Raw genomic sequence first — 17,880 nt, 5'->3', positions numbered from 1 at the left:
TAAATTCTTTAGCTTGATCAAAGTGGTTTTACATTAGATTCTACCAGTGACTTTAAAGTTACATTTATATATTGTCAAATTTGTAAGTTTTGTTATCATCTTGTTCTTTTATATATAGTCTTATGTTTGATGTTTTTAAAAGTTCTAACTCTTTAAACTCTGTTTTTGGCCCCTCGTCCTCATTAACACAATTTTCATGTCATTTTGGATGATGAAGATAAAGAAAATCAAGTTCTATGGACTCCAACCTTTATTGACAAGGTTTGTCAGTTTTCCTACTGCAGGTTGTGGCTCTCTCTGGGTACAGTGGCTTCCTCTACCAATCAATTCTGACTGTCACAAAATAGCACAGTAGTGCTGAAAGTGGTGTTCAACATCAATCAATCAATCAATACTATATTAAGGTAAAACATAGATAAAAATAATCACAGCATATATACATCTATATTTACTCATATTGCCTCCAATAAGAACTATAGATGACTTTAAAAAAAAAAATTCCCATGCTGCAATGCTTATATATATGTTATTATATCTCAGTAAGAAGGGAATCAGATTTTGTTTAACATCTAAGCCGATTGACCTTGTGTCAACCATTGTAACTCATTCATAAAAAAACAACTCAAACTTGATGTATAGATTGATGTATGGAATGGAAGCAACACTGGCACTGTCACTGTCATCCTCTATCCAAAAAAAAAAATTCTGATACACTGGAATTTGAATTTTATCTCATAAATTGTATTGATACAAACAATATAAAAGGAAGTAGATGTGTAATGATTGTCAACACAGCTTTCCTACATTTCATGTTATAAGGTTTGGTTTTAATTTAAGCCTTCTATAGGCTTCTATAATGTGTCAGGACTCCGACATAAACAACTGTCAAATACATTTTCTGTGTAAGGTTTCTTGAAAAATCTGTTTATATTTATATTTCATGTAGCAAAACAGCTATATATGGTAACAACTCATTGTTGTGTCACTATTTCTCTGGAAATGATATATATTTTCATTGATCTTATAATTAAATGAAAAAAGGAGCGCTTGTAAACATTGTATTTTTTTTAGAAAAATTTGAAATGACTACATATATGAAAACAGATGGACTTATATTATGTATGTGTTACATTTCAACAAACGGTTCAGTAAAGCTGGAGGACTTTATTGGTGTTAATTATTATCAAGTTCTTTTATTTTTAATTGAACACTGAACATAGGAATGTGACAGTGTGTCACCAGTGCATTTTCAGTCTAAAGTTTTTGGTTAAGGTAGTTAAGTCACATCAACAAAAATATTAGTTCACATAAAATTGAGAATGGAAATGGGGAATGTGTCAAAGCTACAACAACCCGACCATAGAGCAGTCATATGTTAACTATTAAGATTTAATGCAAAGCTACGGTTTGTATCCCGATTTCACAGTTCACTGAACAAGAAATTTGTTCAAGCTGGTGTCCTACGGACAAACTTTCTTTTTCCAATTGTGTTGATCCCTTATTATGTGGCTTTTAAAATGGCAATGTGATATATAGTGATAGCATCCTTTTACCAGACTAGTTCCAGTGTCTTTCAAACCTTCTGGAATTTAACATCCTAAGAAAGCCAAAAATATAACAGATTTTTATCCTGGATAGAATCTTTCCTTAGACATCAGGTTTAAAATAATTCAGTAGCTTGTTGTCCAAACCTAATTACACCACCAATATAGTTTATGACAGCTGATTAAGTTATATATATACAATAAACAAATAAATCATGGTCTTTATCAAATAATATAAATTATACATGGAATGCAATATCGTTTCTGTTTATTTGGAGTTTTCTCTTGGGATTTTCATTTTCTGATTACAAAATGCTATTTTATGAATAAGTAATTCACATTTCTGTTAAAATGTGATTATGAACTGTTACATGGGATAATTTATAATGATAGAGTTGAATCTGTGGTTTTTGTCGAGCCTGCAACTTTTGTTGCAGAAAGCTCGACATAGGAATAGTGTTGGGCAGCTACGGTTGCAACGGCACGGTGTTAGCTAACTTCTTAAAAGCTTTATATTTTAGAAAGTGGAAGACCTGGATGCTTCATACTTTGTATATAGATGCCTCATGTTACGAAGTTTCCGTCAGTCACATCTCCAATGTCCTTGACCTCATTTTCATGGTTCAGTGACTACTTGAAAAAAAAGTTCAATGTTTTTGAAATGTTAAATTCTCTCTTAATATAAGTAATAGGATAACTATATTTGGTATTTGCGTACCATGCGAGGTCCTCATGCCGGTCAGACAGTTTTCACTTGACCTCAACCTCATTTCATGGATCAGTGAACAAGGTTAAGTTTTGGTGGTCAAGTCCATATATCAGATACTATAAGCAATAGGTCTAGTATATTTGGTGTATAGAAGGACTGTAAGGTGTACATGTCCAACTGGCAGGTGTCGTGTGACCTTGACCTCATGTTTATGGTTCAATGGTTATAGTTAAGTTTTTGTGTTTTGGTCTGTTTTTCTAATACTATATGCAATAGGTCAACTATATTTGGTGTATGGAATGATTGTAAGGTGTACATGTCTAGCTGACAGGTGTCATCAGACCTTGACCTTATTTTCATGGTTCAGTGGTCAAAGAAGGCGAGACATTTCAGCATGTGCACTCTTGTTCTTAGTAAACAAAAGAAGTAAATAACCATGTTATTTATTTACAACATGTACATCATGTTACTGATTTTGGTGGGACAAAATATTACATAGCAAATCGTTATAATACTTCTTAGAAAAGTTTTAGAATTTGATAAATTGATAAGGGAAAATTAGTTAAAACAGACAGTAGTTCTATTGATTGGAGTGTAGTGTTACATGGTACGGTGAAAGACATTATGTCATCTTTTCCTTGTTCATGTCGTTCAGCAAAAATACATGGTTAGTACTTTAGCATTTAATTTTTAGTTCATTTTGAGAAATAAGTCGATTACATAAATGTGTGAAAAACTACAAGTAGATATAGGACGATGTGGTATGAGTGCCAATGAGACAACTCTCCATCGAAGTTACAATTAATAAAAGTAAACCATTAAAGGTTAAGGTACGGCCTTCAACAAGGAGCCTAGGGTCACACTGAACAGCTAAGCTATAAAGGGTCCAAAAAGACATAGATAGATATGCAGGAAATAATAATGCCTCAGTGCAATGATGAACAAAACTTAAGATCGCTGGGTGATCTTTTTTGATGAGCGTAAATGACACCAATGATAGGTCAATCTTGAGGTACCAATAAGTTTTAAGTGCATTGAAAGAATTCCGTTTATAATCAGACTGAAAAAAGATTCATTGTAGCATGATATGGTAAATACCATTTCTTGTCCCTCGATCTAATTTCATAGTACCGTGGATTCATTTGTTTTCGTATGTACCATTTTTTGTGGATAAAGGAAAATTGGTATGTTCATGGATATTTAACTTCATGGTTTTGCTGAGGTCTGCATACAAGCCTATATATAATTTGTCATTCATTGAGGTTTACCTGTACCCACGAAATCCAAGAAAATTGGTGTCCAATAATTATAAATCCATAGTATATACCTTTCAATAGACTAACCTAGACATATTATATATATTACAATTACAATGGCCTGGCTCTTTGGAATGAATTATCGTTGTTTTGTCTTATATCCTGATATACAGTGTAGATGGAATAATTAACTTTAATTGTTTTTTAAACACAATATACAAGTTGTTCAATTAACAAAATTGAGAATGGAAATGGTGAATGTGTCAAAGAGACAACAATTCAACCATAGAGAAGACAACAGCCAAAGGACACCAATGGGTCTTCAATGCAGCAAGAAACTCCTGCACCCAAAGGCGTCCTTCAGCTGGATTTTTTATTCCAATTAACAACCCAATTGGCAGAAACCTTTAATTGACATGACAATAATATAAATAGTTTGAGATTAAAACAAGTGCATTACAGCAGTTTCTGACTCTAAACAGATGACACAGACTATTATAAGACAATCCCATTCCTCAAAGACATGATTATTAATTTTTCTTAAAATATTGACAATGAAGATTTTTATTTAGTCTCTAAAGGAAGTATAAATGAGTATAAATCATTATAATTATTCCTTTATATTGTCAGCTGTTCACAGTTTATTTGCATTATACCAATAATTAATAAGTGTATTATCACCACATTATATGACACAGACTATTGTCTCAGTTTACTTTATGATGTTTATCCATTGGTTTGATTTGATAGTTTGTTCAATAATATAGGATACAATTATACTGTTGATGCTGTACCTTTATGGAATATCTGTTATTCAGATGAAAGTTGATATAATTAATCCTCATGTCATAACAAGAATCCTTCCCCCTTTTCCTGAATGTGACATACAAAATTAGACTAGTATTAGCAGGTTGACGAACATTACAGGTGTCACATGTGGAGCAGGAGCAGCCCACCCTGTTGAAGCACTTAAGATCACTCCCAGTTTTAAGTGGGATTGGTCTCAGTCTGTAGTTTTCTATGTTGTTTTTATGCCCCATTTATGGGCATTATATTTTCTGGTCTGTTCGTCCATCGGTCAGTCTGTCCTGCTTCAGATTAAAGTTTTTGTTAAGGTACATGTAGTCTTGAAAATCCCAAACCATATACTTTGTATTTATTTAAACCCATTCACATGTATCTCAGTTATCACAAAATATGCAATCTGTGACATCTTAATTTGTAACAGTATTATTTAACTTGTGGTCAATTAAAGGTTTAGCAGATAAAGATGTTTACCAAAAGGGGTGACTCATGAATAGTTGAGATCTATATAAAAGGCGGTGAAAATTTTGTATAGATATCTTATCAATAGATGAAAACTACTAGCTCAGACCAGTTGACATTTTACCCTTATGAAAAAAAACATTAATATATTTGACTTTAAAACAATTGACCTATTCCAGCAGCATGTCTGACCATTTATATCCGAAAGTACTCCCTGTGCACTTGACTAAAGCCAGCACAAAGCGTCAGTTTGTTTTCTAGCATAAGATCTTCCTAGCACTTATACCACTGTATTGTGATTTCTCTGTGTTTTTTTCTTTTCAGAATTAGAAAGAATAATCAAAGCCAACAGTCCATCAGAGAATGCCGTATATGAATATGCAGTAAGTAAAAGAAACATTATCATTATATTTTTTAAAGGCTTCAGCTCTCCAGATATTGATGGGAGCCTTCCAATAGTTTAAGACTGCGATATGGAATACCATATGTTCTTTTTCTGTATTTGAATATCCTGAAACTTAAAACTCTCCTCTTTAGAGGCTACAAGTATATATTTGGTTTTTATTGGATTTTTTAAATATACATTTTTGAAAAATAAATATATTCTGACATATGTACCTTTTGCCATTCAGAGGAATGCTAATTTTTTTTAAAAACACCTAGTGTTCTTATAATGCACTAGTCACAGAAAACGATAGTCCCAATAAATAAACAAAAAACTCTAGGAAAAGGAGTAGATTGGATAAAGCATCATTGAATTAAGCATTAGGGTGCTAATTCAGTAATTGTGATGTCAAAGAACAATATCTTATCATTTCATGCTATGAAGATAATTTTTCAAATGTATTCACTACTATTCTATATAGTATGTATAGTATGTTATACTTGGGCATTTGGGGGGGGGGGGCTTAAAAGCTTGAAATATTGTAATGACATGTCCATTGTAGAAGACCGTAGGTTAAACTTGAGAGGTAAATTGTTTTGTGTGTTGTTTTATCACTGTATTGCTGTTTAAATTAATTATAAATACTTGACATAATTCTCATTTAAATCATTGCTAGAAATTAAGAATTGCTAAACAAATATTAACAAGAAAATAAGAAGATATAGTATTATTGCCAATGAAACAACTCTTCACAAGTGACCAAATGACCAGTAAGTTAACAACTATAGGTCACTTAAACATTTTTTCATTACGTTTGAATTTGTTTAATCTTAGTAAAAAGCATGTGCTGTGTGTCCATATGACTTTATGTACCTAACAGTGACTTACTGTATACAATGTAGAATGATCGTGTGTTTATGTTTAATATGTAACTAAATTGGAGGATTTTCAGCTATTTATAATAGTGTTTACTTTTTTATTCTGTGCAATATGCGTGATTGATAACCATGCAAAGTTTTAAATTTAGAGTTCAAATCTGTTGACTGACGTTGACTAGATTTTGAATAATCTCAACCAATCAACGGGATACTTTAAGCTTTAATTGGTAGTAAAAAAAAACATTTAGTCTGAAGACTATGCTTCATTTAACTTACAATACCTTGGAGACAGTAACAAAAACTTTTTTTTTTTTTTTTATCAAAATCCATTCTGACACAAGCAACAATATTTTCTGTTAGTGAAAAAAATTCAGGGGTAAATTTACCTAACCCCTTGGTGAGTTACAAATCAAGTTTTGTGTTTGGTTTTAGTTCTGTATGACTTACTTTTCATTAAACTATAATATTCAATTTAGAAGCAGGCTAGGGCATTGGTGTTATCCAAACAAATCTTGATTAAAATATGAAGTCTCCTGGAGTCATGCAGGTCCCTTAATTCTCAAAAAAATCCTAGCAATATATTGTCAAAATGGTTTTCATACGACCACAAAAATTAAAAATATTTTGATCGAATATTGGTATCATGTCGTCGTCATCGTCAGCGTCTTCCGAAGACAGATGATTTCCGGATAATAACTTTAGCATAAGTAAATAGATATCAACAAAATTTTAATTTTTGGTCCCGTTTTTAAATTGGTCCACATTAAGTTCTAAAGGGTCCAAATTGAACTCTGTTTGATTTTAACAAAACTTAATTTCTTGGGGTTCTTTTATATGCTGAATCTAACCATGTATTGGATTTTGGATATTGGACCATAATAGGTAAATGTCCTATTTAAATTTTTTAAGTTCTTAGACCACATTCATTCTGTGTCATCTATTTAATCACAATTCAAATTCAAAGCTGTATCAAGCTTGAATGTTGTGTCCATACTTTCTCCAACTGTTCAAGGTTTGATCTCTGTGGTCGTATCAAGCTGCGCCCTGAGGAGCATTCGTTTTTTTAATAGTTTCAAAATAAAAGCCAAATTAGGTAGAGCTACCTGACATATGTTGTTGTGATTGATCTTTTCAAAGAAATGTACATCTTTAACAATTATCAATTAATAACAAAAAACAGTTTCAATTTGAGCTATTTTATCTCCTCAAACTAATCATCAGCTGAAAAAGTTTATCTAACAGTTGCTAGATAAAGATTGTTGTTAGTATAGGGCAGATGCAATTCACAAGATTATATTCTTATCATTCTAATGAATATTTTTTTGTATTCTGTATAAAGATTGGTAAAAGTACAAACTCAGCTGTGCTTCAATTAATCAGATATGGTGTTACAAAGACAGAAAGAGTTGCAAATTTAGTATGCTATCTTGAAAATTGATCAGATGATTAAAAAATAAAAGAAGTCACCTAGATTATTTCTGTTTCAAAGTAAAACTCATTAGGATTTTGTTGAGAAGATTAAAGAATAGCATATCAAAATTTGTAACTGCCTAAAAACATGATGCCCGTATCAATAATGTATACAATAGTTCAGTGAAATAGACTCCACACTAAACTTCGAAAACATGCTAATGAACCAAAATTTAAAAAAGACATACATTATTTACTTTCAGAACAATTATATCTGTACATCCAAGTATACACTCCTTACCTTTCTGCCGAAGAATCTATTGGAACAGTTTCGGAGATTGGCTAACACATACTTTCTTTGTCTCTTAGTGTTACAGGTACGTAAAACATATGTTACTGATGTAAAATTGAGTGAAGTGATTAGCATAGAAAAGATTATGGAGTAAAACTGAATTAAAGATAAAGACTATAGAAATTAAAAAGGTTGACGATCTAACTTTTCTTATATGTCTTCTTTTCTAGTTAATTTCCTTGTTTATAAGTGAAGTCTAGTTAAGTTTGGGTATGCAAAGGCAGTTTAGTATAACACTCCATTTTACCTAGAAAAAAATGTGAAAAAATATAATAACAGAGACTTATGAGCAAAGAAATATTATAAATACCTAATTGTTCTCAGAAATATATGAATTACAGATGATTAAATGTACTTATATTTTATTTATCTTGTACATCTTGAAATGAATAGAATGTTTTAAACACCATACTTTTAAATTTAAATGGAATTTTCATTCTTGTGAATATATTTGTATGACATATTGATTTGAATATATAATTCAGTAAACATTAAAAATAGATTGTAATTTAAGTTTGAATTGCTTTCATGTTTAATATTTCATATCCCATATATATATATATAGATAGATTCTTGTCCAACCCATATGAATTGTATCTTTCCTGCAAGAGATTCTACTTGGGCAGTCACTGTGTTGTGCGAGAGTGGCAACAAAGGCCACATGAATTATTTGTTTAAAAATACATATTTCACAGCATAGAAGAGCTAAAAACAACATGTTGTGTATAATTGCCTTATTGTTTGAAGTTTTAGTTTGGCATGCAATGTATATCCTTCATTGGCTTCATAGTTATCCTCATATCCATGGCTCAATAAATCAATGAAATCTTTATGTCAAATTTATCATCATGATATATCAACACGCTGTAAATTCAGAAATTATTGCATGTATTTATTATTGCAATTTTGTCATTTTAGACTAAAATGCGATAAAAAATTTGCGAGATTGAGTTAAGTCCTGTTTAATTTATATCAAAAATTTCAAATTGCGAGTTTAAATTATTGCGATTATAACCCTGTCACATTTTTATCGCAATATTTTCTGAATTTACAGTACCAAAAATTTGAATTTTCAAATTAATGATATTTATTTTACACAGTCAATTACATTGAATTTGAATATTTTTATATGTTTTTTATTATTGCAATATTACAGGTTTTGCCACAATGACAGCTCATATTTTAAGTTTGGTAACATTATTTGTATGTGCATTTCTTGAATCTGATATTTTTGTTCATTGCTTTTTAATCAATTGGTGATTTCAGGTCATTCCAGCTGTAAGTTCACTGCCATGGTACTCAACCCTGGTTCCTTTGGCTTTTGTCTTAGGAGTAACAGCAATCAAAGATGCTGTCGATGACTTTGTAAGTTCACCTGTAACCATGACTACACATCTTGGTCACCTGGTGACATTGGTTTGCTCTGCTTAACAAAAGAAGGGAATATCTCAAAGCTCTTTTATGAAATGTAATAACAAGAAGGTAAAACAATTCTAATTGTGAAATTACATATATTTTGTAAATTGATAAAAAAGATAGTGCTTTTGACATAAATAGAATTAATTAAATTGATAATTAGGCTAATTTATAACTTTATATTCATGATAGTGTGTAGGATTACTTTATTGAAGTGAGGTATTCCCTTCTTTCACTGCTTGAAGCTTTTTTTAGTTATGTTTCTTCACAGAATATACGCTTTTTCAGCTAACATATTCTTTCTTGCAATGGCTATATTTTTGCAACTAACATATTCTTTCTTGCAATGGCTATGTTTTAGCAACTAACATATTCTTTCTTGCAATGGCTGTGTTTTAACAACTAACATATTCTTTCTGGCAATGGCTGTGTTTTAAAACTAACATATTCTTTCTTGCAATGGCTGTGACTAACATATTGCACTTCCTTTGTTCACAAATGTTTACTTTTATTCAAAATTCTTCTTTCCTATTTCATACACTTTTCTATTTCTTAACATCACTTAAAAAAAAATGTTGAAATTATATTCTTTTTTAAAACAAACATATATCCTTCTGTATATATGTATGTCCTTTTTTTAAATTGCATTTTGAAAAATTTTGAAAAATTATGAAATGGAAATAAATCATTCCAACTCCTTAGCTTTCAGTTTCAGCTTACTTTAAGCTTACTTTCAGCTTACTTTCAACTGACTTTCAGCTTATTTTCAGCCAACTTTCAGCTTAAATTAGATTACTTTCAGCTTTCATTGCACTTTCAGCTCTGATGCAGAGAGGAATGACATGGAATTCAGTTTTGCAGGATGATCCCTGTGGTTTGTTTAACTCCTCCATTTCTATCACTAACATATTTTTGTCTCGTCTATATTAAACAGCTGATCCCATGGATCTCTTCGTTGACCCCACTAACAACATTAATACCGCTGATGGCAGTACTTTGTGTCTCGGCAGTTAAAGATATAAATGACGATTTTGTGAGTTGGCATCATCGTAGAGCATGATTTGTAGCTGATAATATTAAAATGTGTTTTGTGTGGAATTCAGCATGTTGAAATTCGTGATTTTTCATTTTTCCTCCCCATATGCATGCATTGAAATTAACATTTGTGTAATGTATATGAAATAGATTTTTTAAAGAGTTTTTTCTGAACGATTGTAATGTTTGATTTCTTTGCATGGTTTAGTAGGTTTTTGGAGTATAAGTTGTGAACATTGCCTGTCATGTTTCCAACTTAATAAAGTTTTAATATATGAATTTTGATTGTGTTAATCTGCAATTACAGAAAATATATTGTTCTTCCATTATGACTAATCTATTATAATATCTTTTAGCCTACATGATTTTTTTTTTAAAGTCATTAGGTCAGTTGATCAAAACAAGTCAATACTTTATCTCCTTATTTTTACAGTAATTTAAAAAAAAAAGTTACAGAGTTATTCAGGTGTTGTGAGTTTGATTTTCTTTTTGAAGTAAGTGAGAGTATATATGCCCAGTTTAAAACAAAATGTTTTAAATGGAAAAAAAGTTTCTCTCAGTTACATGTTACACTTAAGTGACTCTCAGGTTAACATATGTTTACAAGTATCTTGAACTGAACAAAAAGCAACAGCAATAATGGTTGAAAAAATAATCAATTTTGGTGAATAAATACATTTTTATTGAGCAAAGGAAATATGAATTTTTCCATTCATATTAACTTTCACAACCTTTGACATTTGTAAAACGTTAAGATTTTTCGTACTTTTTATTCAATATTTTTCTTTGTGAGTCAGTGTTTAACAGCTGTTTCATGTGTCGTGGGTGGTCAAATCATGTTTTAATTTCTGGAGCGTTTGTCTTGTTTCTGACTATTATTTTTTCATATTTTAGATGCGGTTTATAGACTTTTATTGATCGATTGATTTTTTGTTACAATGTTGTATTTCTATTATTGGGGTAATCTATTTCATTTCATTACTATATGCATTGTTATGTAAACATGGTACAAGTCAGCATCTTTACCGGAAACTCTATTGCAAACTTAGAAGATTAATTAAGCAGTAGCTTGTTACAGATTTCATGATGTTTAGAAAGGTTTTGAGTGATTTCTAAGATATAATATGTGGAATAGAAAACCATACTAGTACCTGAAATTCAAATGACAATACTTCAAAATGCAAAGGCACATGTATATATGTTTCTTCAAGAAACTTTTCAATAAATAGTAGAGCCTCTAGGAGGATGAGGCCTGATTGTAAATTGTTTTCAAACTCTATTTTTATATTTAAAAAAGAAAAAATATTTATCAAATACTCTACTATGGCAATCAAAGAAATAACACCAATTTATCTCCAATTATTGTTGGCTGTCAAGGATTTGTATTTATTAATTTGCATTTTAAAATTTGAATTCATACTTTGAACTGTTGAGATTTGAAATAAATTGATATTTATCACTGTTAATATGTAACTTAGAAAATCAACCAATTTTACATCTGGGGTCATAAAAATTTTGTTCATCAAGTAAAATACAAAAATATAAAGTACTTTCATGCCAATGTTTTTCTCTGAAAACTGATCATGAAGAAGCTTGTGTCAAAGTTGTATAAAATTCCATGCAGGTTTGACAAAGTCATTGATATATAACAAATTCTTGGTTACATTTGACAGAGACGACACAGTAGCGATAACCAGGTCAACAATAGGTTGTCCCATGTTCTACGGGATGGACAGCCACTGGATGAAAAATGGCATAAAGTTGTTGTGGGGGATATTATCAAGATGGAAAATAATCAGTTTGTTGCAGTAAGTTATTTGATAATACATGTATTCAGTATTTACAAAAAATGTAAAGTGTTATAAAATTAATGTCTGAAAACACAGAATATGATGTATAAATTCTTGACGCAAATCCTACACGCACTGTCAAGATCTTAAAGCAAAGGAACTGCCCTTTTTATAGCTGTATTTCATCTGAAAGTCAAAATGAGGTTATCAGCATGAAGCAAGAGTTCAGACCTCCTTAAATGACCTAGAGCAGCCATTAGGAAAGGTTTCATCGGAATTATTTGTCAATTGTTAATAATAATACATTTGTGGATTGAAAACACAGATATTGTGTAATATCTTTAAAAATAGACTATTATATGGAAATACATTTTACTAATACTGTCATATCAAGCCATTAGCATATGGTCCGTTGTAGTAGGAGCAAAGACTATTTGGCTTGGAGTTGGTATAATGTTTGAGTAGAATACCATGTTATTCTGCAGACTGTTACTTGTGAACATGCACATTTAAAAATCTGACAGTTTGTGTGATACATTTAGTACAAAAAAGGATTCATATTCATATTGAAATTTATTTATTATTTATTTTTTTTTTTTCCTTCTGAAATTGAAATGTATGTGTCAATGAGACAGGAACCAAATGTCACAAAGACTGCAAAGACTATCATTAATCCATCTGTCTTTTTTATATACCTTTTTGTATTGCAATACATGTATCAATGTATAACATATATGATGTTTTATTGCAGGCTGACCTGTTACTTTTGTCTACCAGTGAACCACATAGTTTGTGTTACATAGAAACTGCTGAACTTGATGGGTATGTCAATTGACAATTAATTTTATCAAGTCAATTAGTTCCTTTTAATCTAAGATTCTATTATAGTCTCATCAAACCAAGTTTGTAAGTCTCATTCAAATTATATCCGTCAAATTTAGGCATTTCTGATAAAAATTTAGGCATTTCTGATAAAAATTTGTGTACATTTATTATTGCAATTGTTGAAGAATGGAGAAAAAATGCAAGTTTGATGATTGATGTATATCAGGAAATGCTGCATTAAAATAATGCAATTTAAATTTGCAATATTAGTCTTTGTTTTTGCGAAACCTGTCCCATAGATTTTTTGCAACCAATAAAGACATCTCAAGGCTGGGACAAGATACATGGAAATAATAATATTAAAAAATGTATTATTCATTATTTTAAGTGAAAGTAAATGTTCTATAAGAGTTATGTAGATGTCTTTGTAATAGATTAGGAGTCTCTGTAATATATTTTACTAGAAGCCAAATATTTTACAGGAATTACCTAAAATATTCAGCATCTTGAGATTGTTTTAGATATATATTTGTATGTAAATGTGAATATGAATTTGTGTTACCACTGAATTTCCAGTTTTATCAATTTTTTTATTTTTTTTTTCAGAGAAACAAATCTGAAAGTAAGACAGGCCATTCCAGAAACAGCAGAACTAGAAGATGATATACAAAAACTGTCAAACTTTGATGGTAAATTCATGCTCTCCATCCCAAAAAGTATAAAGTTAACCCTTTAAAGGTGAACGATGCCACAAGGTATCGCTGACCACAGGCCGGAGGATTCCTTGATGCATTGCCATAGCCAGGCCAAACAATGCCTTCAGGCATCATCAATCACATGATAAAAATAATTTTCATCTTTTAACACTTTTTCCCCAGTAAAGCTACTTTTAAGTCAATAAATGTATGGGTTTTCAGGAAGCTTGCATATCACAACTTAAGAATACCTATTCTGATTGAATTTGATAACTAATAAATACTACAATACAATGAAATATCGGTAGTGTCAACAAACAAAATCAATCACCACCATTTTGTAAAACACATGTGATTGGAACATGTGACCTTTTTGGTCAAGAAAATGTTATTTGGAAGGAAAGTCAAATTTGATTTCATGACTAATTTAATTAATATAATGATAAAAAAAAATATGAAAAATGCGTTTTACAATTCCATGGAGACTAAAATCAAGTAACAATTGGACTACGTGGGCGTTATTATTGAATTTTCCCACGAGTGCAAAAGGTAAAGTTTCTTTTCTAAATGGTCAGCAAGTCAAAATCACCATTCTTATTATATATTTTAGCTGATATAGTATGTGAAGCTCCTAACAACAACTTAAGTAAGTTTGAAGGAAAGATGACTTATAAGAACAATACATACTCCATTGATAATGAGAAGATATTGTTACGTGGATGTGTGTTACGTAATACTAAATGGTGTTATGGTTTGGTCATCTTTGCTGGCAGGGACACAAAGTTGATGCAGAATAGTGGAAAAGCCATATTCAAAAGGACAAATATAGACAGATTAATGAATGTTTTAATTATTGGGGTAGGTTGATATTAAATAATCACTGTTTGTTATATATAGATTCTACACTGCATCGGGTGAGATATGATATTGATCCATTCGAGACAGTTAAATTTTTGATAATGTTTGCTGCCCTTTTCCAATCAAATTGCACTGTTAAATCCCTACAGGAAAGTGGCAACTGTTCAACTAAAGTACTGTTTTATCTGAATAAATCAAAATTAACTAGAAATCTATAATACAGTGAAACCTGTCCAAACCGAACACCCACGGGACTTTGCGTTTTGTTCGGTTTTCACAGGTGTTCGGATTGTAGAGGTAAACGGAAGTCGACACCAAAATAATTTTAGCACTTACTGACAAGGGATAATAGGTGACACAACAAACGACTATTTATTTTCGTGATGATATAAATGTAAGCGTAAAAATATAAGATAAAGATAGACCTATTGGTACATTTTTGTTTATAAATCAAACGCCACTCCGCCAATCACGCTCGTCGTTGTGAAACTACAATGTATAAATCGTTCAATGATGTCCGACGTGGAGCAATTTTGCTTTTTACAATTATTTTCTAATCCATTAATTCACTGACCACTTCATATTCCAAGTCACTGTCAAATGACGATTCCGTAGTTGAGTCGAGATCGTCATTGTACACACGAGTTCTCGGACTAAACTTGCCCCCGCCGACTGATACTTCGCAACACGATAAGAGTGAAACAACAGCAGGGGTCCAGTTGTGTCCAGTTTATTCCCGGACTTTATCGTTGTTAAATAGCTTACGGAAGTCTTCAGGAGCATCCGAATCAAATATATATTAGGGCCTCTAAAGGGAATCCGGCAATCGAAAGCCATTGACCTTGTCGTGTTGCATGACTTCCTAATCCAGTGAAAGGCTTTAAAACTTTAAAACTATTACTTAATTAAACAGTTTAAGCTACAGAATGGCAGTCACGATAATTATTTGAGTAACGTGCATTTAATTGATCTAAGGGAAAGTTCCTTTCTTGTCATTTTCGGCGATGGGGGCAGCTGACCAGTTTAACGTTTCTTTACAACATAAATCATTTGATCACTGAATACATGGACACAAACATGCTAATTAGTTTGTCATAACAACTCACCTGTTAATTTAACCTCAAATACCCTCGGGGATACTCTGTCATCCTGTGTTTGTTTAATGAAATCATGAAAATAATTAAAAATATTTTTTTGTTTTGATTGCTATCGATCGATTTTGACAGGTAATTTTTAGATACATATTTACTATCGAGCCTTCAAAAATCGTTCGGAATTCGGTGTTGACAGGGTTCGGTTTTTTCAGGTTAGATTAACGTTAATTGATAGGGAAATTTTGTGGGACTTTGAAAATTGTTCGGTTTAAACTGAAATTCGGTTTTATCAGGGTTCGGTTTACCCAGGTTTCACTGTACATCAAAAATATGGTGTAATATATATAATACTGAGGGTTTTTTATTTTTTCAAACGCCAACATTGCAAATAATTATATAAAGCATTTATACTTCCATAAAGACAGTCAATTCTGCAACATCACCCAATTCTGCAACATCACTCAATTTCTTTGGAATCATAGGTAGAAGTTTCTTCTCTTTTGAAACTTATTATAAGAAGAAGAAAAATGAAGTGCTGATGGTGCTATAATGTTTGGTTTTATACAATACATTTAACCAAGTTCACCTGATTATCTTACTTGACTTTGTAAATTTTTTTCTTCTTTCAGATCTTTCTGTTTCTATTGACCTGTTGTTTGGTAATGACGGCAGCATGTGGTATATGGGAGACGTTAAAAGGAAACGATTTTCAGGTCTTTCTACCATGGGATAGCTATATCCCAGGATCCCCTGATAAAGATGGCAGCAAACAAGAGGGAGCCACTGTTACTGCACTCTTAGTCTTCTTTTCATACATCATTATTTTAAATACAGTTGTGCCTATATCTTTATATGTCAGGTAAGACATTTGTCTGTTTTATTGTGTCCAACATCATTGTACACACTCCAGCACCTGACAACAACAAAGTTCATTGTAAAAAATTAGGAAAATCTCAAACATCCAGAGGTAACATATCTTGATAAGTTCTATGAGATTATAAAAGAATTGGGATTTTCCAGAATACTATTTGCAAGTTATGAAGCAGCTGAAATTGCCAAAATAGTACAATTCTTCAATTCTTAAAAAGTTACATAAGGTCTATCAATTCTTGAGTCGAATGGTATACGCTGGTTAGTTTAGTAAAAGAGAGTCATTTGTGATGTCCAAAAGATATAAAGTTGACATATATGACCTTAAATGGCATTTATACTCGGTACTGGTTTTAATATAAAAAGAAATGCTGCTTTAATCATTTAATTTGGTCACTGTGACCTTAAAAAGTAAAATCACAAAATACCAAACCCTGAGGAAAATTCAAAATGGAAAGTCCCTAATGAAATGGCAAAATCAAATGATAAAACACATCAAACGAATGGACAACAACTGTCATATTCCTGACTTGGTACAGGCATTTTCAAATGTAGAAAATTATACTTATTCAATGACATTAGTAAGCTTCGCTTGATTGATTGATTGATTGATTGTTGGTTGCCTAACATCTAGTTACAAATTATAAGCTTTGAAGTATCAGTAGTAGAAGATCTAGAATAGGTTGTAGCAAGTCTTTCACATTTCACAGCTTCAGCATTGCTCAATTTGTGTTTTTAATGTCTTTAAAAACTTACATCAACCTCTTCATAAAACTATAACTATAATGGTATGCAAGATTTTAATAAATACATTTATGAATATTTCAGCGTAGAGATAATAAGATTAGTGAATAGCATGTGGATAAATTGGGATGTAAAGATGTACTATGACAAGGTCAAGACTGCTGCCAAAGCACGGACAACAACATTGAATGAAGAATTAGGGCAGATAGAATACATATTCTCAGATAAGACTGGGACTCTAACTCAGGTAAATACATTTGTTAACAAAGTAAAACATAAACTTGAACAATACATGTCAAATTGTCTGATCCATTTTGGGTTATGAACATGAGTTTGCCCACTTGCCTGAGTTTTCTTGATCACAAGATTGATTGTTAAAAATTAAACCCATTACATCTGAATTATTGTGTTATCAAAATATTATATTAAATGCCTTAAGGATGTACTTAGGTGAGGTTTTGGAATTTGTGTCAAATGTTCGGACTCCTTAGTGTTTTTCCATACAATACAATGTAAAATATTTTGCCCCATAACACCCATTTATTTTTTCATATATGACTTAATAGCGCATGAAAGGTCATTTACCAAAATTTTAGAAAATTCTTGATTTTCTTTCTTTTGTTTTGAGACCCAATAATATCAATGCAAATATAAGGTAAAAGTCTGAGTCATCCTTTTCCCGCCTTATTTTAAATCTCAAATATCTCGAAAAGGAGCTCCATGACCTATCAATATTTTTAGCTAATTTTAATC

General features: G+C 31.2%; 1 protein-coding gene across 10 annotated transcripts in view; it reads left to right on the top strand.

Moving 5' to 3' along the window:
* Positions 1 to 17,880, top strand: part of LOC139520597 (phospholipid-transporting ATPase ID-like) — a 64,535-nt gene that overhangs the window by 25,949 nt on the left and 20,706 nt on the right. For 9 of the 10 annotated variants that reach the window (XR_011663927.1, XM_071313404.1, XM_071313399.1 and 6 more), the window contains exons 4-12: positions 5,100 to 5,158; positions 7,712 to 7,825; positions 9,067 to 9,165; positions 11,925 to 12,059; positions 12,793 to 12,863; positions 13,473 to 13,555; positions 14,172 to 14,419; positions 16,143 to 16,372; positions 17,212 to 17,374. Coding sequence is in view for 9 of the 10 variants with exons in the window: in XM_071313404.1 (XP_071169505.1) it covers positions 5,100 to 5,158; positions 7,712 to 7,825; positions 9,067 to 9,165; positions 11,925 to 12,059; positions 12,793 to 12,863; positions 13,473 to 13,555; positions 14,172 to 14,419; positions 16,143 to 16,372; positions 17,212 to 17,374 (1,202 nt within the window). In the remaining variant the exon portion in view is untranslated. The remainder of the gene's footprint in view (positions 1 to 5,099; positions 5,159 to 7,711; positions 7,826 to 9,066; positions 9,166 to 11,924; positions 12,060 to 12,792; positions 12,864 to 13,472; positions 13,556 to 14,171; positions 14,420 to 16,142; positions 16,373 to 17,211; positions 17,375 to 17,880) is intronic. The other variant, XM_071313408.1, reaches the window with a different exon arrangement.

Source organism: Mytilus edulis, chromosome 4 (assembly GCF_963676685.1).
Source record: "Mytilus edulis chromosome 4, xbMytEdul2.2, whole genome shotgun sequence".
In the NCBI taxonomy this organism is placed as follows: domain Eukaryota; kingdom Metazoa; phylum Mollusca; class Bivalvia; order Mytilida; family Mytilidae; genus Mytilus; species Mytilus edulis.
Note: the sequence above shows the minus strand (reverse complement) of the source record. Positions and strands in the feature narration are given on the sequence as shown.